Source organism: Diceros bicornis, chromosome 11 (genome assembly GCF_020826845.1).
Source record: "Diceros bicornis minor isolate mBicDic1 chromosome 11, mDicBic1.mat.cur, whole genome shotgun sequence".
In the NCBI taxonomy this organism is placed as follows: domain Eukaryota; kingdom Metazoa; phylum Chordata; class Mammalia; order Perissodactyla; family Rhinocerotidae; genus Diceros; species Diceros bicornis.
In genome coordinates this window covers 15,521,345-15,546,438 of record NC_080750.1, presented here as the reverse complement: position 1 = coordinate 15,546,438, position 25,094 = coordinate 15,521,345, and the positions used below count along the sequence as shown (strand labels likewise).

The 25,094-nt window shown below is 34.3% G+C and overlaps 1 protein-coding gene across 10 annotated transcripts in view; it reads right to left on the bottom strand.

The window, feature by feature from the left end:
• Positions 1–25,094, bottom strand: part of BLTP1 (bridge-like lipid transfer protein family member 1) — a 198,385-nt gene that overhangs the window by 78,159 nt on the left and 95,132 nt on the right. For all 10 annotated transcript variants that reach the window (XM_058549998.1, XM_058550005.1, XM_058550000.1 and 7 more), the window contains 15 exons: positions 24,523–24,643; positions 23,342–23,488; positions 22,817–22,944; positions 22,272–22,471; positions 19,407–19,604; positions 18,491–18,702; positions 15,621–15,772; positions 15,017–15,167; positions 14,691–14,843; positions 12,705–12,945; positions 11,442–11,584; positions 8,614–8,833; positions 7,998–8,156; positions 6,021–6,196; positions 3,131–3,306 (listed from right to left, as the gene is read on the bottom strand). In XM_058549998.1, the coding sequence (XP_058405981.1) occupies positions 3,131–3,306; positions 6,021–6,196; positions 7,998–8,156; positions 8,614–8,833; positions 11,442–11,584; positions 12,705–12,945; positions 14,691–14,843; positions 15,017–15,167; positions 15,621–15,772; positions 18,491–18,702; positions 19,407–19,604; positions 22,272–22,471; positions 22,817–22,944; positions 23,342–23,488; positions 24,523–24,643 (2,577 nt within the window). The remainder of the gene's footprint in view (positions 1–3,130; positions 3,307–6,020; positions 6,197–7,997; positions 8,157–8,613; positions 8,834–11,441; positions 11,585–12,704; positions 12,946–14,690; positions 14,844–15,016; positions 15,168–15,620; positions 15,773–18,490; positions 18,703–19,406; positions 19,605–22,271; positions 22,472–22,816; positions 22,945–23,341; positions 23,489–24,522; positions 24,644–25,094) is intronic.

Here is a 25,094-nt window from a genome sequence, read left to right as displayed (position 1 = left end):
GTAAGCCTACATTCAATGCTAAGCTTGTGGTCAGAGAAGGAAAAACTGGATTTTGAGAATTAGAACATGTAGGAGAGAAAGGACTCAAAATCCACAAATGCAAAAACAAGAATTGAGAAGATGAAAGGGAGGCAAAAAAGTCTTAAAGAGAGGAGAGCCAAGTAAAAGGGGGAAAAATGTGGGTATATAATGAAGGAGTCATTTAAGCAAAAGCAGCCAGACATGTGAAGGGCTGGCATGAGCACTCTAGAGCCAGAGTTAAAATTAAAATTTTTAATTATTTATTAAGTCTCTAATATGTTCAACTGTCTTGACTGGAGATAGCAAAAATATTAGGAAACTAATATTTATGAGAACCTATGCTAAATGATTTAATAATTATCCTGGCTTTACCGTCTAGAAGAGTTACATGTATTTATACAAGAAACTATAACCCAATAGTAACGAACAATAATTAACAGAATGAACAATATGCTACAAAAAAAGCCCAGACAAGATTGAAATTAATGACCACGAAAAGGGTACTGTGACAAAAGTCTCCAAATAAATAAGAGTTAAGGTAGAATTACAGGAGATCTGAGAAATAAAAGCTAATCATGGGTTAGCAGTAGGAATGTAGAGCATTCAGAGCTAGTGTGATAGTAGAAAAATTAAAAAGAACTTTAAGTTTGGCTAGATCAAAGGCAGTTAGTTCAAAGTCACTCAAAGAACATCTCTGGGAACATAAGAAGGGAAGTGTAGTCAGATGAAGGTCTAGTCTGTGGCAGTATTATATGGCATTTAGTAGGCCAATAAGTAGGCATTAACCATAATCACACACACACACACACACACACACACGCATATATATAATCTAATTGTGTATAAACTAATTATATATGATACATACAATATATGTGTATATATAGTGCATACACATGTACACTATATGTGTGCATGTACATATATACACATTATATATATTATTTTTTATATACACTTAAATGAAAGTTGGCTACTGCAAGTAGAAATACAACTTCAACTCAGGGCTGCTAACTCTAATCAAGGAGTCTAAGTAGGTACTAATGTTTTGGTATCTGGATTTGATGATTCCAATGTGAACAGATTTCAATTACCATGGTTTAGTTAAATAACACCAGCCTTCAACAACATGGTTCAAATTTTTAACTAAAATTTAACTGTAAATAACTGCATAAAGTACAAACTTGCTGCTAGCTCTTCAGTCCACAAATCACTATGTAAATAACAGATGTACATCATAATCATTGACCAATCACACCACTTCTGTCAAAATATGTCAGTGATTGGTCACTGCACATTTGTTATTCATTTCATGCATAGACAGTAAAGCATATAGTTGTGTTGCCTCCTTGTGATAAACCCACATGATATTTTACAAAAATGGAAAATCAAAAGAGGGAAATGGACAGCAAAGATGAAAATGCAGCAACCAAACAAAAAATGATAATGCTGGTAGTGAAATTCAATTAAACATAATTGGAGTTATAGAAGAAATAGCTGACCATAGAAATGTTGACACTTCTGCTGTTTTAGAAACTCTACATATGCAACCGGAGGAACTCAGTGAAGGCAAACTTATTGGCATAAAGAGGAAAGTGTCTGTGGCAAAAAGGATGAAGATATCCCAGAGGAAGTGATACTGGCAAGAAACGTCATAGTAAAAGGAACTTGTTAAGATATTTCATGACATTGAAAACGCAAAGGATAAAATGTTGGAAACTGATCAATACTTAGGACGGAGTATGACATTTTACCAAGGCACAGAAAAGATGCTCATTCTGTATTGTGAGTTACGTGATAAGAAGCCAAGGACTATTCAACTACCCTTTGATGAGTTTTTTAGAAAGAAATAAAACGTTTTAATTCTCAATGTTTCTAATGCTTTAAATTACAATATACTAAATACTAGTTTTACTATATTTTTCATTTCCCTAAACATTTATAATAAACAGTGAGAGAGTTTTTAATGTTTTGACAAACATTTTTCAAGGTCACAAAATAAAAGCAATTTTCCCCACGAATCTTAATTATCATTAGGGTCACTTTGCAGTGTTTCAGCTTGCACAGTCACTCTTATAGGACCACACAATTGTGAAAAGCAAAGACTGTCTTATATTTAATAGAAAAGACAAGGCAGTTGTCATGTTCCTATGTCATTAGCAAATCCTCAGATATTTAATGCCCTGAAACAAAATTTTAAAAAGCGGTATTTTTCTATATATAATTGCCATGAATTTTTTAAAGTTATTTTGTTAAATTATTTGCAATTTTAAATATTTCTATATTTCACTTAGCTATATGTTGGATACATGTGCATTTTACTTTTAATTTACCACCTTGTAAAAGCACAAATTGGATGAAACCAAGAATGAGGCAAAAACCTCTTGTCATAAATGCCCTGTATGTCCACATTCTATTATTCCTATACACTTTAGCAAGACCTACTCAAAGTAAAATTCCAAGTTCACAAAAGACTAGTCAGATCTTATTAGTGGGCATATTATTTCCTATGCAAGCAGTAAAGAAACTGAAGAACTATCCATGACAATAAAGAATGACAGTGAAAGATAGTTCTTAACTTTCACCATGCCACATTTAACATTCCTATGTGTTTGTTTCTGATGGCTATAATCTCAATATGACTTCTACTCTATTCTTCATAGAAAACACTACCTGCTACAAGTCAAGTCAACTCAGAAAGGAGGTTAACAATAAATTCTAAGTAAAATATATAAAATTACAATCCATAAGCTCATAAAAATTCAACTACAGCAACAGTAAATAAATTCTAAGTGTATATATCAACATATATACTTTGGCTGACCCTCATATATGTGCTAACATGGTATAAAAACATGCCTAAAAATAGGCCTCATAACCTGTTGATAAAATCAACAGGTTAAACAGATAAAATCTTAATTATTACAGATAAAATCAACAGGTTACTAAGAAAATGTGGCTACTATTTTTGTTAAATGAAAATTATCTTCTCATTAAGATATTAAAATTACTTTCTCATTAGCATTAGAAGAAATCAAAGTTAAAAAACAAACAAGTATTATAACCTTTGTACAAAATTTTACATAAAAACAACAATAAGGCCAGACACCTTCTTGCTCTTTTGCCTTTCCTCTCTTTGGCAGTGTCTGAATCCACGATATCTGCTCTGAGGCAGTCCAAAGTCCCTGAAAAGGAAAGGTGCTCTCCAAAGTACATTCGGTAGCAGAGTGGCATTGCATCCTGTGACTGGATCCCTGTATGACTCAGAAGAGGTTTGAAAACAACCTAAAAGACATAACACCCATATTAGCTCAATTTATAATTCATCACTTACTGTGGCTTTTTTCGTATTCTACCTCAGTACATATTACTGTAGCGTAAAGCAAAAAAAAAAAAAAAAGGTCTTATGTGATTAAATATAGCTCTAATTTTACTTAAAACTTAACAGTATTTTTGAGCACCTATTTATGTGCCACTCATCTTTAAATTAATCATACGGACAAAGATTCCTTGATCCTGTCTGAGTGTCTGAAAATACAAGGAAAATAAAATTATAAATTAGTTTAAATCATTCTACTTCTTGCTTTTTAAAACGGCATGAATAGCTGTGTTTCCATAAGAATCTAGTATAGTAAGGTCAAAAAATAGTTCATCAACTTCCTGTGTTAACACAAAAACATTTCACTTGTTATATGAAGAGTATCTGATCTATTTTTAAATGGTATCACTTGGCCCTAACAGTCATTTAACATTTATTTTCTGGCAAAGAAATTCCTTTACATTTTAAGTATTATACACGCTTATGGAAATACATTACTGGTTAAATCTCTAGTTAACTGAATTTCAGTCACTAAGAGCTACTAACCCCAACAGAAGCAACTATATCTGTTTAATAGATCACTATAATCACTCTGACTACTCTTTCTCTGCTGTATGGATCCTTTCTCTCCTTCAACATCCTAATTAGAAGTGCTATCCAATGCTTTACTTGGCCCTCTTCTAACTCTTTCACTATACATTCTCCCTCAGTGATCTTTTCCTGAAGCTTAAAAAATTCCATCAAAATGGACACACGCCATTTATGTAATGAGACCCAAGTCCACGTTTTCAGTTCTCTCTAGGTCAGCTCATTTGTTTGTGCTTGCGAAGATAGGCTACTCTTGTGAAGGCCTGGAATGAGAGAATTCCAACAATTTCACTCTAGACTGGAGCCTTAGAAATTTTCTCTCACTTGTATACTTGCTTGGCATACTCTTTCTGGAGTTTACTCTTTCTTAGATTTGCTCTTTCATCCTAATGGAAAAACTCTTCCCTCTTCAAGTTTCAAACCATCCTCCACCTTTCCTAAGCTCTGTCATCTATTTATGCCCTTGGTTAATCTTCCACTCCTACCAGAGACTTTGGCTCCTGACTTACTGTCTTCTTTTTCTTTTCCATCCCAATTTATGTTCCTGAATGACTTCTCTGGCCATGCAGATAACTCAAGCAACACTTCAGTTCCAAAGTTATGTGACTTCCTTTACCTGCCATAACCCTGGCTTAAACTCCATTTCAGTAACTTCCTAAATTGTATATTACATGCCATCACCTCATTTTTCTTGCTATATCTGCTTTGGATCAATCCTCTTCTACTCCTATAGCTGAGCTGCTAAGGACAATGAGAGGAAATGATGTAATTGCACTCACTTGGACTCCAAAACTAACCTCAACTCTTACCTAGACCCCTCAGCACTATTGGCAATCCTTCTGGGTATCTGTGGTGAGCTCTCTGTCACAGTCATTCCAATCTTTACACATACCTAAATCACCTCACACTTTTTATTGTATTATTTAATATTCATGTTTTTGGTGGATTTTAGAGTCTTATATATAAAATAGTATAGTTATCTCTAAAAATGTGATTGAATGTTAATAAATATAATGAATGTATTATATAGGCCAAAACAACAACAAAATTTTTTTCCCATTCTCTCTCTTTTAAAAAAGTGAAGGAGTCCCTAAAAACCACTCCATGTATTGGAGAAGTAAATCTCAAGAAACTTTAAAGTGTCTGACACATTTCTTAACATAAATTACCTCCCATTGTAAGAGAAAATTGAAGCTACCGATTTGCAAACTTACCACTGACCTTAATGCCTTCCCAAAAATTCTCAGAGGAAGAAGTATCCTTTATGTCTAAAGCATCTCTTTATAAATGGCTCTAAATTCCAACACTTATCCTTCTCTGAATCTTGCTCTATGAGTTTACCCTTCTCTGTTTTTGATCGGGACCTTCCTAATTCCTTGTAAATATGCTCTCTTCCATCCTGAGAAAATATCACCTCTTAATACCCATGTCCCACTCCCCCACTTGCCTTCTGGTCCCTCTATCTAAAAAGAACATTTCAAAAGATTTTGCTCTCCACTCTCCACATTTAATCAATTAAATAAGACCTCCACAATATTTTTCCTTTACCTTATCAAAGCCACAACCATCTAAGCTAAGAGCCTGATAACCACTTGTGTGAACTATTACAATAACTCATCTTTTCATCTCTGGTTGCTCTACTTCAATATTTAATGTAGTGCTACTCATATAATATTTCTATATGTACAGTTCTCATCACTTTATTCCTCTGCTCTAAAATCTTCAATGCCTCCCCAGCGCTCACTCAACAAAGTCTTAACATGGCACTAAGACTATAGAATATGATTAAATTTATCTTTCTAGTCACTATTTAGCCAATCTGTATCTCCAAACGACAAAAATGTTACTATATAGGACAAATAACTAATGCCACTCTTCTGTTTAATGAGTATCTAGAGATACTTAATTTGCATTTATAATTAATCTATGTACTTTTTAAAGGCTCCTCCTGTTTTGCATAAGGCTTTAGGCAGACAAGCACAGAAAGAACATTTTCACTAGAATTCCAAAGTGTACATTACTTGATAGTTCCAGCTGCTACGTACTGTCTAATGAGGGGTTACAATAATCAGGGAAAAACACACTGGCTCACCTGTGCATCAGCCAGCTGAACAGCAGGAAATCCTTGGTTGGCTTCTTCTACCCCTGCCACATCATCCTGACTAGTGCTATGCTGAGAATGTGTCCCATCCAATGTATTCTGGTCACTAGACAAGACGGTGTTGAAATCTGAGGCTGAGGGAATTGTCGGAAGATTGGGTGCAACACCTAACAGAGTCAATGTTCAAGAACAAAATCTAAATTATTGAGAATAAAAAACATAAAGGGGCACAGCAAAGTAAACTTATGAAGCCTGTATTGTAGTAGTATTACTAGACCATTTAAATTGAAAAGAGAGAAAAAAAATAGTACTTTTAGATCTTTTTACAGACATGATTTATCAATAAAAAATGAAATTAAAATTTCAGAAAATCAGTCATCCTCATACACGAAGTCTATATGAGAGCTGGTCAGTCCAAAATATAGAATTTTATGGCTGGAAGATCTTTGAAAAGCATTTGATATTCCATCAGCTTTGCACTGAGGAACAGAGTTACAGCAGGGCTACAGAAAGCAGCTATAGCAGGGCAAAAGCCATGGGTGTCACAGAGTCACACACAGAAATTTCTTCCCAACCATGCTTTCCTGAGGTGGAACAAAAATGAAATGGCACTATTTCTTTCCTCTGTACGCCCTTTATCCTTTAATTCCCTAGGCAAAGGGTCCATAATAGAGAGGAAATGCTTCTTTCTGTTCTCTTAAAATTTAAACTCTAAGCAGTAGTGAAACTAGTACCAGAAAAGTGGTGAGAGCTGGTGGAAGCACCATGAACATGAACATCTTCTTCAACCAAGGGCCAGTGCTAAGAACTAACACGCAGTTAGAACTAGGATCAGTTCCAGATTCAAAAGCGGTCCATACACAAGCAAGAAAAAGGACTAAGTAGTCACACATAGACTACTTTTTATAATTTCGTATTTTCTGACTGAAGACAATTTACTAGCAATCTAAACAGCTGTTACAAAGATTAATTTTAGCTGCCTTCAGTAACTAGAATCAAAGGCTACTTCACATATTCTTTTTTAATCTTTTTTTTTTTTCTTTTGAGGAAGATCAGTCCTGAGCTAACATCCATGCCTAGCCTCCTCTTTTTTTGCTGAGGAAGACTGGCGCTGGGCTAACATCTGTGCCCATCTTCCTCCACCTTATATAGGACGCTGCCACAGCATGGCCTGACAAGCGGTGCATTGGTGCACTCCCGGGATCCGAACCCGGGCTGCCAGCAGTGGAGCGCGCGTACTTAACTTCTACACCACAGGGCCAGCCCCCACATATCTTTTTTAAAATGTATTTTTTTTACAAAAAAATAATACATACATCTAGTACATTTGGAAAAATAATAAAAAATTTAGAAAAAGAATAGAAAAGGAAGGGTGGCTCCACTTTTGTGTCTGGAGATAGCCACCAATACTTTCTTTGTGAATTCCCTGCCAGTCTTCTTGCTACTTATACATATTCTTTTAAAATTAATAAATTGCCCTCATTTGTTTCCCTAGTGGAGGGCAAGAATATTACTTTATTCCTCTTTGTACTCCCTTAGATTTAATTAAATATTTAAGCAACTATAAAGAGTATAAGAATGCTAGTTATGTCCCAGAGGAATCCGGATAAACTGAAAATATTTTCTGTATTGTACATACACAGTGTTGTAATTATACTTTGCATTTTTTATTTACCTCCTTTTAGTGTTTTGAAAAATAAACCAGCCACATTAAATGGAAGCTTTAAACTCTTTAGTTATATACAGTCTCACATCTGACATATTTGCCTTTCCACAAGAACAGTGAGTCACTGCTTTTGACTCCCTCAATTGCAACATTATCAAAGGCATTCCATAAAAGGGCCAATTTCAACTAAAACATACTTAAACATTTGAGATCTTTTAGCCATCCTCTGAAAAATAGGATTTTGCTATAACTTTACACGTGCCTCTCAGATAGTTAAGTAAAATAACGGGATAACTCAGTACCTGTTGGAAGACTATTGTGTCCTGATTTGGTAGCAGGAGATTCTTGCACCACACTTCCCCGATTGCCCACGGCATTTGACATCCAATTATAGAAACTCACAGATGATGGCTCAGATAGCAAGGGGTGTTCAGATAACATATCAGTGGCCATTGTATTTCCTGAAAATAGTTTTACTGAATATAGTATTACTTATGTACTAAGGAGCAGAAAATGAGATTTATATAACTATTTTTGAAAAGTTAGGTTAAATGTCTTTGCAGATGTTTTCAAATTCACTACTTGATGTTGGTATTCAGATATTAAGGCATTAATAAATACCTTATTTTTATGATAACAGGGAAAATTCATTGTTGGCTGGTCTAAACAGCACCCCACACGACATCTAGGTTTATAGTAATGTCAAGTGCCGCAATTTAAAAACGCAAACTAAAGGCCTGAAGACACCAACAAATTACAAACATTACAGTTTCCCAAAATATTTTCTCAAAGATAAGGTGTAAAACTAAAGATTAGTGATGCATCCAAAGTATATATCTAAATAAACTTAAGTCCTGTTTTTGTTTTTTTAATTCTCCCATAGAAGTAAACTTAAAATTGTCAAAACTAGGGATATACCTGTTCTCGTTAGGGAGCTACTTTTCACAGCTGTACTACTTCTTTGAGGAGTCCCTTCCAGGAGGTTGTGCAAGCTGGGGAAGCTTCCAGTCAGGTAGCTGAGCAGGCTCTCCTTCCTTGGACTCTCCTTAACTGGCATCCCAGCACGACCAACATGCACTGGAGAGTCCGTGGCCGTGTCTCCACTGGTATAGCTCAGAGAATGATATGGATGAACGCCCTACAGAAGGAACAAGGCAGGGCTCTTTCTTATGCATGTAAAAATGACTGCTGACAACTAGAACTACTATTACTGTTGCTCTTACTGCCAGTATGTGTTCACATTAATACCAAAACAGATCGTGTCTACTAGGATTGCAGTGAATCTCAAATGTATATAAAAATGTTTTATAACTCTATAGTACAATACAAAGGACAGCCTTTATCCTCGTTAACTTATTTTAAAAATGGATTATTAATTCCCTTTGAAATCTGAAGAGGGAGTCCGGTGGCAAGACTTCTATTCTGAAATTCTTAATACTACACTACCCTTCTTAGTACCCTTGATATGGTGAATCTCTGTCTTAAGACTTGATTCTCTGTAGAGCTCTAATATGCCAGAAAGAATTTCTAGCAATTCTCTGGGGAAAAACAAAAAAAATCCCAAGTTACAGAATTGTCCAATCTCTATCTGTTCGGTCATATTTAAGATTAGAATTTCAGATCAGTTTAAAATATAGTACAAAAAAAAAACACTACACAGACAGAAAGATCCTGAAAAGCAGGCATCCACAACAAAGTATTTGTAATTTCAATTCTTTGGAGGATTTTTATAATCCATAAACGAAGGAATGTTCAAAAAAATTTCTGAAAGAGAACAGCATTAACAGCAAAACACCTAAATTTGGTCAGAGGGTTTGCAAAAACCATCAGCCAGGAAGAAAATCTGAGACAGATAAAGGAGTTGAGAATTTAAAGTGTCCTGGCTTTCTAACTGTAGAAATTGAATAAGCTTAATAGGCCAAACTTCAAAAAATATATATCAAACTATCAGTGAATGTTTTAATAAAACAGCAATATTTACACAGAATTAAAACTTCAAAAGCACAAAAGACTATTTAATGAAAAGTAAACATCCCCTGAGCTCTAGTCTACTAGGTCCCTTCCCCCACAAGTCCTCTTAACTTTCTTATTTATCCTTCTGTAAATAATTTATGACTATATAAGCACATATACATATTTATCCTTTTTTAACACACAAATACACATTGTCCTATATATTGTTTTTACTTTAATCAATGCACTTTCAGGATCATTCCATATCCACTTAGAGATCCACTTCATCTTTTTAGAGTCTTCATAGTATGCACCTGTATCAGGGTAAACTAGTTTATTAGTGCTCAGTGGTTAGTCATTTATGTTGTTTCAATCATTTTCCTATTATAAATAGTGTTGTAAAGAAGATGTGTTCTTTACACGTGTCTTGGAGCATTTATGAGATTCATTTCTTTAGAACGAATTCCTGGATATGGTCATATGGGTGAAAGGGCATTACATTTTAAATTTTGATACAAATTGCCAAATTGTTCTTCAAAGAGGCTGCACCAATTCACACTCCTACCAGTACTGTATGAGAGTATCTGTTCTCTCACATCTTCACCAACAACATCAAACATTTTAGTTTTTTCAATCTTATAGGTGGAAATGGAAGTCTCATTTTAATTTACATTTTTTTAATTGAGGTAACATTGATTTATAACATTATATAAATTTCAGGTGCACATCATTATATTTCGACTTCTCTATGGACTACACTGTGTTTACCACCAGAAGTCTAGTTTCCATCTATCACTGTACACATGTGCCCCTTACTCCTTTTACCCTTCCCCCATTGCCGTTCCCTTCTGGTAACCACCAATCTGTTCTCTGTATCTACATGTTTTTTTGTTGTTGTGGCTGTTGTTTTTATCTTCCTCATATGGGTGAAATCATATGGTATTTGCCTAATCGGAATACATTTTCATATTAGTATATGTATTTCTCTGTGAACTGCCTTTAACCACCTTTCTATTTGGTTGTGCCCTTTTTCTTAGTGATTAGGAAGAGATCTTTAGATATTAGGAAATTAGCTCTTTGTCATATGTCTATTTTGTTTATAATACATCATTCTTCTGTGTAGAAATTTTATATTTTAACACAGTCAAAATTATCAATCATTTACCTTATGGATTCTGGGTATTAATATAAGTCTATACCCAGACTTCCAAAGAAAGTTAAAATATTAGCTGTCTTTTGTTTTCAGTGCTCAGAAAAGCAAACTACCAAAATATAAACAAATAGCCACAACAACAACAAACAACTTACTAAGTGTTGACTATATGCCAGGTATTTTTCTAAGCATTTTTTAGCTATTATTTCATTAACTATTGTACTCTCCATCTTATAGATGACCAAACTTATATATAGTGCAGTATTGGTTAAATTTCTTAAAACAAAACAATGTAATTAAAATCATAAAATAGCCTAACTCAAACTGTGTACTGACCATGCACAATTACAAGATGATCAACGTTTTCAATATTATATTTTACTGAATACAATATTCAACAAATTGAAAAGAGAGCCCTAAGGCTTGGTAGTTAAAGTAGTCCTTATTCAATATTAATTACTGACTGATGATACAATTTTCAAAGAAATGTGTACATTACAACTTACTAATCACGTTAATTCCAACATAAAAATATTATTTGAATATGTAGAGTGGACACCTAATATTTAAATTTGAGATAACAAAAATTTAGGTCTTCTCTGTAAGTCTAATTAACTCTAACCAAAAATAGCAATAATACCTTTATTTTCAATGCAGAGTCACTATGGGTATGAGTCTTAGAAAGTTTCCTCATTATCTCAGCTCCAGTGACTGGTCCAGAGCTACCCGGTGGAGGTCGGTTGGCTGTTCCTTCTAGTAGCATTGTGTGTTCACTGACTGTGGCTGAAAATGGTTCAAAAGAATAAGCGGGCTATGGATTATAAGACATTTTCTTGAAACATTGACTCCAGTGTTCCTGGTGGTGTAACTACACTCTACTTTACATAATCCTTCACAAAGAATTGTAGAATCTGCTGTAATATTCACTTTTTTCTTTCTTTTACTCTTCCAACCCCAATCTTCTCTCTCAGTCTCAAGAAAGGAACAAATAGCTTCCATTCAGTCTTTCACATATGCCACCCAAATGGTACAGAGATCAAAAACTAATTCAACTAAGCTCAAGAAAGTACAGAATTTTCACAGATTAACATAGGCATTTGCAGATAATTAATTAAAAGGGCTGTTGACTGCACTATTCTTCCTACTTTTGTGTAGACTTGAAATTTTTCAAAATAAATACAATCTAGCCTATTCTTTATAACATGTTCATTTATTAAATATAAAGTTTCTTAAAAAATAAAAAAAAGCTGGGTAAAGTAGTATATATCAATGTCCTAAAAGCTCTAATTTTAAGACTACTGTCCTCTCCCATGGTACTTCTAATATTTTTTTCAAAATATCCTAAGATAAATTTTCATTGAATATTTCATGTCATGATAATAATAAAAATTAACCCTTGAAAAAGCATTCAAGTATGCATGCATATTTCTGAAATGTATATTTACTATCTGTGTTCTGGCACAGTGATTATGTCAAAAGAATTGTAGGCTGACTGCAGGCCTCCAAACATTATATAATCTCAGGATCATACAGGCACCAGGCAAAATTCAAAGACTCCTTTAAAAGACTGCGGCATAGGGAGGACAATAAACAGACAAATACTAATATAAATTTTAAAAGGAGGTTAACATGTTTCACTCAAAACATTCTAGTTATAGAAAGATGTCTGTTGTTTGTACTGGAGAGATGAAGAAAATAAGTCTACTGTATTTCACAAAATTAAACGTAAAAATCAAGTCAGTATAAAGATTCCAACACTATTACCATGTCTTTGGACAAATACAAATTGTACTTGTATAATTAAGCCATGACATTTTCAAATTCGGGACACAAATTATTAAAATTATCGCACGTACTAAGTTACCAAGTGCATAATATCTAACTAAAATATTTACAAAATTACCTGCATCAAATTCAAATTCTGCTCCATCAGCACTGGTATCACTTTGAAGACCACCTCCACTGTCCAGCCCAAATCCGTCTTCACGTTCGTGGTCCACAGCTGACTGAGGTTTCAGGGGCTGAGCTGGTCGATGTAAGCTAACTCCTTTAAAGGCTGGTGTCACCACAATGAACTTCATCCACTGCCTTGCCAGTGCAACTAAACCTTTCTTTAAAGTTACCAAAGCAGGAAGTCCATCACTCTGCAACAACAATAAGGTAGTTAGAAGTAACCTTACTATAATCACAGTTACTATTTAAGTGCTTTGCATACATTTATTCATTTAAATCTCATAACCCTCATTTAGAGACGAGGAAACTAGAATTTATATGTTAAGTAATTTGTCCAAGGTTGCACAAGAGAGTCAGTATTTCAAGCTGACTAAAGAACTCAATCTCTAAACACAATGCTGCATCTTTCTGTCATAAACAACACAGCAGTACCAGGTGAATAAGAGACTAAACATGGGGTGCAAAACTGGTATTCTCCTTAAGAAGCATTCAATCCACTTTAGCTTTTTTGCCCAATTGAAGAATCAAATGTATTTTGAGCTACCTGGAAAATTCGTTAAGCAAAGAGGAAATGAAATTAATCCCTTCAAAGATTAGGTAAGCAGCACTATTTTAACATTAAAAAAATAAATTACTATAGTTAAATGCTGGACATAGATGAATTTGTAACTGCTTTGAATGTTAAATATATTATCAATAACAATTACATAATTTAGAAAATATTTTATTTCACATGGTGATGACTGTAAGAAAGAAAATTTGGCTATTTTTCCTTTTGGAGCCTTAGCCTAAGGAGAAAAGGGCAGCAGTCAGTCTACAATTCTTTCAGCATAATGGCTGTGCCAGAACACAGATAGTAGATACACATTTTATCCCCTCTCCATCCCCTTTCCTATAATCCGTTGTGTTAGGAGAAATGGCTTTAATTGAAGAGAGCCATTTGCTAGATGGCAGGAATCACCTCACTTACTTTCTGAGGGGAACATCAGGTCCCTTAGCCTGCCCTTTCATTCCTAGACTCAAGTAAGTAGGGCCATCTTGTGATTCCTCCTCTTACATGGAAAGCATATCTGGGCAGAGCATCCATCCATGAGAAATGCCTTTCATTTTCTCTGTTATGGTTTCTCTGCCTGTGACTAGATGGGCAAGTTAGCCTTGCACTGTGGACCTCCCAGTCTTCAATTCACAAGATGGGAGTAGAAAGCACTACACTAGCCTCAGGCCTAAGTACCTTTTCCAAATCCATCATTTACTAGAGATTCTTGCATTGGAGGTTATCAGGAGCTTGACTGGCCTTTAATAATACTGATACACTGATCCCTAATTTAGCTAAAGATTCTTGTGCATTCTCTATTGACCAGAAGCTTGGAGAGGAGAAGGGAGATCCTCAAGCTCTAAACTTCTAATAGTGATGTATTATCTTCTATAGCACATTTCTAGGGGCAGAGATATATTGTACTTATTTTGTACAATTATAGATCCTCCCCTCAATCATTAATTAGTCCTTATTTTATCAAACATTTCTGCAAAATTTGACTCTGGTGATTACTCTCTTGCTTGAAACTCTTCATAACTTTGGCTTCTGAGACATTCTTTCCTGGTGCTCCTACCTCTTTCTTTCCCTCCTCAGCACTTTGTGTACCTCTATCCACCCCGCTCACCCCCATTTAATTTTGGTATTCTTCAGGGATCCATCCTTGACCAGTTGCTCACTCAACACATCATCCCTATAAGTTCATCCATGTCCACAAGCTTCTCATACCTTCATACTGTCAACTCCCAAATCATTAATCTGAGCTGAATGTTGTCCATAGACTGTATTTCTAACCATATTTCTCCTTTGGACTTCTCATATGCCTCTCAAACCCTGTGGGTCAATAGCTCCTCAAAAGAATAGAAGCTTCTTTAGAGCTAACATATAGTCCCAGTAACTCACCATAGTAGCATCATCAATGATGGAGTAATTTGCCTGGTGCAGGTAGTGGTGTAGTATATTACACAGCAAACATGAAGGATTTTCTTGGAGAAAGCGGGCAACTTTTGTAAGTCTGTTGTATTTACTTCTCAGGGGAAAATGTACACTTTTATTCTGAAACAAAGCGAAAACAGTAGATTTAGAATGATATATCAAAGATACTACAAATAAAAGATATTCAGTAATTACGAACTTGCAGGTCTGATGTTTTCTAACAATGAGGAAAAATAAGGGATCATTTTCAATAATAAAGTTTGTATGATACCTTGTATTGTGGAAAGACATACCTCTAACGCTTCTGTCATTATGCATCCCATAACAGCACAAATTCTCAAGGTTCCCTCAGTTTCTAACTTGTTTAGGGATGACTTGAGTTGGTCAATGGGAACAAGCCACGCACCAACAGCTGGAGTCGCAGTACTTAAAAGGTTCAGCTGCCTTTTAATATTAAAAAACAATTACAAAAACAAGTGTCAAGATCTGTACTTCAAACAATCTCCCATACCTACTGTACTTAGTGGCTACTTTATTTAGGCAAAGTTACTTTTCCTTTTGACCATCAGATAAATTATGAACATATAACTAGGAAATGCAAAGAACAGATAATAGAAAAGAAAAAAATATATAAAAGCCTATTAGAGGTGAAAAGAGTAAGAAGTTCATGGCAGAGTAACATGTGAAAGTAAAACTAAAGCCCTAGGGAAGAAAAAGGGTCAAACAAGCTGGAAATAATGTCTACACAAAGTATGAAGTAGGAAAGATGGAAGACAGTGGCAATTTTAATACTAGATATACCATAAGAGTAATTCAAAAAATATATGAAACAGAATTGTACATTATTTAAAGCAAGAAACACCAAGGGATAGCATTACATTTTTTAGAAATTTTTACCTAGAAAATGCATGTGTAGGAGATCTCACATTGGTGGGAGCTGCAAAACTAAACCAAATTTCTTTGATAGTCAACTTCATGCTACATGAATCTGGAGGTGGAGGCATTAGAGGCAGATCTTTCTTCAAATCATCAGATTCAACTCCTTCATCCTAGATAAAATAAAATACAAAAGACTTACTAACCTACAGCCCCTTAGAACCACTAGCATAGAGGTTCACTGATGTTTTATGCGCAAAACCTTTCTATAAAATCAAATTCTACAGATAATACCTTTATATAGAACAGGTAATATAAATCTTGCTCAGCCTCACCCCCTCCTGATTCTAAGAAATATGTATGGATCCTTGAAGCTCCAAGGAGCATAGTCTGAAAAAACACTGCATTATAACAAACTATAAATCAGAGGTTTTAGAACTAGAGGGTTCTTCTTGATCACCTCATTCAATCACATTTGTTTAGAGATGTTCAGTGTTTTTTTTCCAGATGAAGAAAGGGAGAGAAGGAGGTTCTGTGATTGCCAGGGGTCACACAACTATTAAGTAGGAGAATGAGTGATAGAATTAACATCTTCTGCTTCCTACTTCAATCTGTCTTCCATTCTATTTTAACAGAATATCTCAAACTTCCAAATAAAGTGCCATAAGAAACACTATTGTAGCCCATGTTCAAATAAATAACACTCTACAATAAAAAATTCTTAGTTATATGCTAGTAATCTGAATCTGTATTGAGAAATAGGAATAATATTTTTTAAATGTGTAATCACCACTCTTCAGAATGCAGGGAGGTAAGAAGTGTAATATTAAAGAAACAAAAAAGTCTACTGTCTGTTACATCTACTTAAAGTTTCTAATTCACTTTTTGATATTAGTGGTCAAGATAAAGAAAAGATTAGCATTTTCTTGTGGGATGATTAAGGAATGAGGAGGATCCACAAAACAGCTTTGAATCCTAAGTGTTACAAGGCAACGTGTCAGCAGTAATAGTAATTTACAAGTCAGCAGACGCTAAATATAAGTCCACATTCCCTTATCTGCAATTCTAAAATCCACAATGTTCTGAAAATCTAAACCTTTTTTTTGTAAATGTGGCATCAAAATCTGATCCGAACTGATGAGAGGCTATTTATCCTACCTGGTATTTTTATTAATGCTGTGCCACAGAAATATTTAAATACTTCAAGATGAAGCGAGGTCTCAGATTCCACTAGGAGTTTATGTAACATACAGTACACAACCATATTACCTTTCTTTTAAAAGAAAAAATCTGAATTCTCAAATACATCTGGCCTGTGGGTTTCAGCAGAGCTGTGAGTCAGGCACTGGGTATACAATGATATAGAAGACAGAAGTCTTGAGGAACTTAAAATTTAAAAAAAGGAGAGGGCGCTTGTAGATAATAAGCAACTAATTATAATACCATGTGAAGCAAAGTAATAATAAACTTAGTTTTAGATTGAATTTTTGGTGCCTATGGCATGTGTAAATGATGATATCTAAAAGGCCATTAGATACAATTCTGGAGCTCAGGAGAAGGGGTGGTGCTAACAGCATAACCCATGGGAAAGAGCAGTGTCATCAAATTATGGAGCTGGACTACAAAATGAATACGTCAGGGAGTGGACAAATAGCAAGAGAAGAGTAGCCAAGAACAGAACATGAGGCGAACACCCACATTTAAGAACGACAAAGAATTCCATAAGGAAATGGACCAAGAAAAGTCTGAGAACCCAAAGAAATCAATGTTACAAAATTTAGGGACTTTCAACAAGGAGAGTACAATAAGAGAGATCAAGGAAGACACCTGCGTTTCTGTCAAGTATTTTAGCAGGTGGAGGAGAGGGAAAGATCAGCTAGACCCCTCCCACTTCTTTTGTCTAGTGCATAGCTACTATATTTTTTAATTTCCTTAATTAAAGGGCTAATCCCCACTCACTCCTCAAATACTTTCACAGACCTCACAGGAAAACTGATTAAACTCTTGAACTATACATCAAATCAAAATAAATGTTTCAAAAATAAATTCCCAGAAACCTGGAGTTCAGAGGTGATTATGCCAGTGAATACTGGATTCTCATGATACATTTCTTAATTAAAAAGTGGTTTCATTCCTCTTCAATTGGTCTAATTTTCAAATAACCAGAAGTCTATGTATGTACGTATGTGTGTGTGTTTAAGAACAATATTTACCAAGTTCTTACTATGTGCTAGACATTGAGTTAAGCTTTTCCTATATATTATCCTCTGTAACCTTCACAGTTCTAAAAGTTCAATATCATTACAATACTCCTGTTACAGATGAAGAAACAGGATAGGGTAAATAACTTGCCCAAAGTCACCAGCTAGTGGTACAACTCTTCTGTAATCTAGAATTTTGAATATTTTCATTACTGCTGTTACTGTACTTATCACCATGAAATTCTATCATAATAAAAATAATAAATGAGTTGCATATAAGGTATTCTTCAGGATTCTAATTGAAATAGGCAGATAGTGACGAAAAAATTCACTTATATGAAATACTACCAGTAATGAAATCAATTATTTAAAAAAGGAATTCTGCTAAAATCTTTCAAACATAAAAACAAAGCCTGCTTTTCTGAAATTCTATTAATTCATTAATTCAACAAATATTATTAAGTGTCTAATATGAGGAAGGTATTACACTAGGTGCAATGACAGATATAAATCTTCATTTCAGAAATTATACTCTAGCATTAGTATAATCACCAAATTGCCTTGACTACCATTTAAACAAAATCCAAAATATGGAAAGATAGGCAAATATACTCCAGAAATTAATTTTGACTTGGGTATGTAGTTTTATATGTTATTTTTCCAAAGCATTATTATTAGAAATTCACCAACTTGTTCATCTGAAATAGAATTTCCATTTAAATCTGAAGAAGGGCTTGTTCGGTCACAAGGAAGATTATCATCGGAGATATCAGTATTATAGCCACTGCCAGTTGGAGAATCAGAAGAATTATTGGATGTTAGCACTCCTCCCCTTTCTGTGACATTAGCTTTACCCATAATTCCAAAAGTATTATATAAAACAGCACCAGACTGTCTTCCTCCTATAAAAATGAAAGAATTTATTTATGAAAAACAGTAGCTGTCTCAACGCTGTAACTCTACAATTTTATCCATAAGGATAAAAATAAAAACTAAAAATCTCATAAAGATCTTTTTTTTCCTCACCAAAACTTTGCCCTTATCTATACAAGTGATATAAGATTGGATTACCAGGTAAAGAATTGTAGGCATACACAACTACTATTATACAGGACTAAATGTAAAATCTTATACACAATTCAGCCTTCCTATTAATATATTACTCAATAATGTAAAAGAAAACAAATATAATTGTAAGTCAGTCTCCCTCACTGAATAAAGGATTTACAGTATTTTCATCCCATATGGCAAAGCTCTACTAATCAAAGATCCAGTTTCCAAAGATGCAAACTTTCAAAATCTGGGTGGCTTTATATTTTACTCGGGAATTTTTTCTGAACTACAGATTGTTTTGTTCAGACATTGATGTTTTATACGTCTAGATGCTCTGCTGGTTTTGAATCACATAATGGAAGGAAAGTTCCATTTATACACTTAGGATGGGGCACCCCTGATAAATAATCATAGGTACCACACTTTCTGCTTAAATATGCTGATTCAGGTTACTGAAAGTCATGAGTGTTCAAAACATTTCAGCAATGTAGGGCCAATCTGTCCCCACACTTCAGCAGAATTCAAAAAAGTAAAAAAAAAAAAAAAAGCTTACCTTTTATGGTTAAATTTTCAAGTCCACATTCAAACATTATCCAACCCCATTTTTCTTGGCTGGGACCTATTCGAGTGATATCTGGAACAGCTTGCTGATCAGTTTCATCTACAAAAGTAAACTCATCCAACTCTTCAAGAGTAAATAAAACTTTGGACTTCTCAAAGGGAATAGCAGTGATGGCACAGGTACCAATATCTATTATCAAAAGAGAACGCAATAGCCATTTTTCAAGACAGAGGTTTGTATATTTTTTTTTAAACAACAAACAATGTAGACATTTGGCATAGTGGTTGTCTTGAAAAGATATCTTAGTATTCCATCAAACAGAAAAATAAACAAACTAACCAATTTCTAGAATAATGCTGCCTAATGTCATACTACTTAAAAGTGCTAGAATCATGTTAAAGTAAGAGGGAGAAAAGATGACGCCTTATTGCTCAGAGGCAGAATGAATTCATTTCTGAAAGATTATACAGTACTCTAAAAATCTACAATTAAAAAGCTCCTTGGGGCCGGCCTTGTGGCATAGTGGTTAAGTTCACAGGCTCTACTTTGGCAGCCCAGCGTTCATGGGTTCCAATCCCGGGCACGAACCTACACACTGCTCGTCAGGCCATCCTGTGGCAGCATCTCAGATACAAAATAGAGGAAGATGGGCAAAGATGTTAGCTCAGAGCTAGTCTTCCTTCAAAAAAAAAAAGCTCCTTAATAATTCAGCTTCATAGTAAACTATTTATTTTTTTAAAGACTTTATTTATTTATTTCTCCCCCCCAAAGCCCCAGTAGATAGTTGTATGTCATAGCTGCACATCCTTCTAGTTGCTGTATGTGGGACGCGGCCTCAACATGGCCGGAGAAGCTGTGCGTCGGTGCGCGCCCGGGATCCAAACCCGGGCCGCCAGCAGCAGAGCGCGAACACTTAACCACTAAGCCATGGGGCCGGCCCATAGTAAACTATTTTTAAACACTGTCTCATCATTTTACAAAATGAAAAATTATTTTAATTAATTACCCAGCCTTAGGAAAAACATTTTCTAGGAAAATTACAGCTTTTACTATAAGATTGCTTTATGCCAACATATTTTATATCACTAGAATTCATCATAGACATTGCCTTCATTCTACTGCTTACAATACACAATACGGAAACTAACATCCTGAGTGTCTGAGAGAGATTTTTATTTTATCTTACTTTTATTTACTTCTTTCTCTGATTACAGCTAATGAATACAGAAAAGCAAAAAGAAGATTAAAAAAACATATATAAATTAACCACTCAGAGATAACTTGCTTACATTTGAAGTAAGTTTCCTTTTGGCTCTTTAAAGATCATTTTACAAACCCAGCTTTGATTCCCACTGTTTATCTAACAGCAAACCATGATAATTTCCTCAGGTCAATAAAAACTCTTCAAGGATACTATTTTATTAGCTATATAATATTCCATCATATGAAAACACTATACTTTGCATTTATGATGAGAAAGTCTTCCCTGATCAGAGAGTAAATATTCACTTACATTTTTCTATAATTTTTTCATTATTTTTTTATAGTTGTCTTTAATTCTATGAACTTATTGTGAGGTATGATTTAAGTGAAGATTTAATTGGAATTTTATTTAAATTTTTTGATTGGGTACTACATAGATCAAAGTTCTAAAAAGTATGAAAGGGTATACAATGGAAAACCTCCAACGCCACACCCAGACATCCACTTCCCCTCCCTATAGGTAACAAATACCATCAGATTATTAAGTACCTTTTCACAGATACCTTATGTACATATAAGCAAAGACATTTACATTTCCTTTTTTTTTCTCTGCATTTTTACACAATGTCCACCTTGGAATTTCAATGGGAGTTTTGTCTTTGATGAATTCTTTCTGGATAATACGACTTTCAAAATTATATTTAGTTACTACTTATGGTATGTACACACCCAAGAGCAAACTGGTTACCAGTGCAAATTACAGAGCTGAGAAAAGTCTTTTTATACTCAAGCCATTGTATTTTGCACCAACTTTAGGACCACAGATCTCAGGTTGTCATGGAAAGTCTCTACTTGGAATCCTCAGGTCAAAAGCTTTGACCTCAAACACAAGGATGGTGAAAAAGCCTTGAGAAAGCCACAGAAGTTACACAGACCCAGAATAAAGATAGAAATCATGGAACCTTCAGAGCCTACAGAACACAGTAAGCAAATTCAAGGGAATCACTTGTTCATTCAGGATTGGTCACCTGTCCCACAAGGATATTTTAGCATAGCAATCATATAACAAACTCAATTTTTCCTGGATTGAATCTCTGACAATATGAGATCATTTAATCCTCGAAATGAGCATAGCCACTGAATTGAGTCAAAAATATTGAAAGTGTATGTGATGTCTCTAGTTTTCTCTTTTACCTCACCAGGGACTTTGAGGCATAGTCATGTCCATCACTCTTATTGTTGCTACATTTTACAGATGTGACTATCTACTTTTGATATTACAATTAATTCTTTTTAATAAAGTTGTGCCAACAGAAAGATTTTAAAAAGTAAAAAAGGCTATAAAGATCATACTCTCTCTGTTCTATAATGAGCAAGCAGATACTATGAAGAAAAGAGATGGGAGACAGAAGCAGTTCCTAATTTGGGACCACACCATTTACTTTTCTACCAAAGATTGCTTTCCATTCTGCGTAGAATGTGAGTAATCAATAGTTAAACACCATGTGTTCAATATACTCAGAAATACCTTTCTCTTTCTTATAAAATACTCAAATTGAGCATTATTCAAAGGAAAAAAATCATATTTCCTTTTGCAAGATCCTCTTAAATTTATACACGTCAAAGAAAAAAATATTTGTTGTAGAATCCCACCTGTTGTATCAAGACCCCTGAGTTGCCCATGAACTCGATGGATGTTTAACTTGGCTGCAATCTCTTTGCCTTTTTCTGCTCCGGCATTTGATCTGAGGGATCCAGATGACTGAGGCGGCATCTTAGTGGCATGGACGTACCTATCCAAATTTGATGTTCTCCCAGGTTCTGCATTATTTGAAATCTCTTCAACCACACCTCTTTACGGGAAAAGGAAAAAAAAAAAAAAGAGTATGATGGTTAACATTTAAATAATGTAATTCAGTAAAAACATTTAATAAGTGGTTTAAAAAAAAATTTCCACTGGTTTAATTAAACCAATGTTAACAATAAATTTTTCAGTGTTTACGGAAAAATAGTATAAATAAAAACAGTACAAACTTTTAAAAGCCTATTTTGCTAATCCACAAAGTGAGATTTGAAATTCCAATATAAGTTTTGAGTTTTAACATTAGAATTTTCAGAAATGTATTAAAAAGATGATTAAGGCTTGCTTTTACATCCAGCAAGATAATCATGGCTCAAATTAATAAAATCTTTCTTACCTGTTCATACGAACTTGTGTAGCAATTCTGTCGAAACACAATGCTACCAGGGAAATGTGAGTCACACTTCTACTAGGAGCTGTACTTGGAGATTCTTCCACCGAGGCTTGTAACAAACATAAGTTTACCTAACACACAAAATGTCATAAATTTCAGAGGTGAAAAGTGAAAAGTTATCATTTAAACATAAGATATACAGGAAAATGAAAAACTACTGCCAGGAATGACATATCTATGTGTCTGAGAGTGATGAAGACAAAGATCATAAATACAGACTCTCATAATTAATTGTAAGTAAATTCTTACTGGATGGATGTGGAATATTTTAGTAAATATTACCCAATATTCTGTTTAAGTAAACTACTTACATTACATTAATTCTTACATTAGATCATCAATGGAATAAAATATATATTCTAGATAATACAACCTATTCCACCACCATTCATTTTAGTAAACACAAAGGATAAAAACTACCAAAATGCTCTCCTCTTTCATAAAAATTTTTAAATATTAATTTGTTACCTTTGGTATGCTAACATTAGCCTGAAGACCTTTAATTGTTACATTATCTTGCTTCATTGCGAGATTTGTCTGTGTTTGTCCTTGGTTAGTCGTTCCTATGGTAGGGTGCTCAGTTTTTGTTCCTCTAATATCCTGTTTGGAGGACAACTAAAAAGAATGAAAATAGAATTATTATTTCACAGATCTTTCATAATTTCCACATCATCCACAAGAGCAACTTGCTTCTTCATTGTGCTTGTTTATGCCCACCTATATGCCACCTGCCATCTGGTTTAGCACCCCCAGTCTTAAAGTCCAAACATTAGAAAAGCTAGAAAAAAGACTGGCAGCTTTAGGGTTGAGAGAAGTGATATATAATAAAGAGAAATCAGCCTATAGAGAAACAGACAGAAAAAATGATAATAATAGTAAGTATTTTTTTAGGATCAATAAGTTCTACTTACTTGAAGGCAGATTTGGTTTCTGATAATTGGCTCCTTGTTGGCTGAGAATATTTTCAACTTTCTTTTGATTTGTACTCCATCACCCTAACTACCTATCACATGAAATGCCAATTTATTCTGAATAATTGGATTACTAAAAATAATCATCCTCACTTTCACCTTGCCTCTGGTCCCTAGTCCAAACACAACCCAGATAACTTTGAAAATCAAATGGAGAATCACCAGAAGAGCACCAGCATATGACCGGCAAGACACTGGCTTGGTGGCAAGGACTACAGCACAAGCAGACTATCACACACCAGGAGGCAGTGACTTGATTCATTGAGGTGAACAAAAATAATCTCAAAAACATTAAGAGACAAGTTATCCAATCATAGAGGAAAGTCAAAATAATATGCAGCTTTGCTTTCTTACAAAATGAATGTACCAGTCCTAAAGAATGCTCATTCACTTAGGACCAAAGTTCTTTAGGAAAGGCTTGAAATTAAGTTCCTTCCAAAATAAAAGAAAAAAAACAAAGCTATGTTTTAGTTAATATTTTACTACTATTTAATCCATAGTATAGTTATATATGCTACCTCTTATGGAGCCAATGACATATAAAGACTATTTAGAAATGTCCATGTATTCCAATTTAAGTGGCTAATAAAATCTTAATAAAGTTTTTTTCAAGTTTGGATATCATGTACACATGAAGAATACTCAGTTTGCCACAGTCTTTGAATAAAAAGTTCTCACATTTTCTGAGAAAGTAGTCTTGCTATTTTGGACAGCCTCCCTGAGGACTTTGGCATGAAGATCATCTACAATCGCAGCTGGATGTTGGGTACTAGCACAATGAACCATTGCTTCGATATATCTAAGGGAAGAAAAACAGTAAACGAAAAACTTAAATATCACTTAATATGATGATCTAGTTTATCTAAATTGTTCCATTCTAGATTTTATTCATGTTAGTTTTGTCTCCCTATAAAGACTATAAACTCCTTGCAGGACAGAGAAGCTATTATTTCCTCCTTATCCCTTCAATACTTAGATAATAGTATGAATATCACACATAATAATTAGTTCCTGGGTATTGGATCATTTTATACTCATCACCCTGAAAGCAAAATTGGAAAATATAATGCAATATAATTATTATAATATTGCAATAAAATTATTTAGTCTGAAAAAGTAAGAAATGACAATTAAATGAAACAAAGAAAGACCTAAACATATTTTCATTTTTGTTCAGTCAAAATAGCCATCATCAATATTCTTTATGGAAGTATATTACATACACTAATCATATCACATACATCTATCGT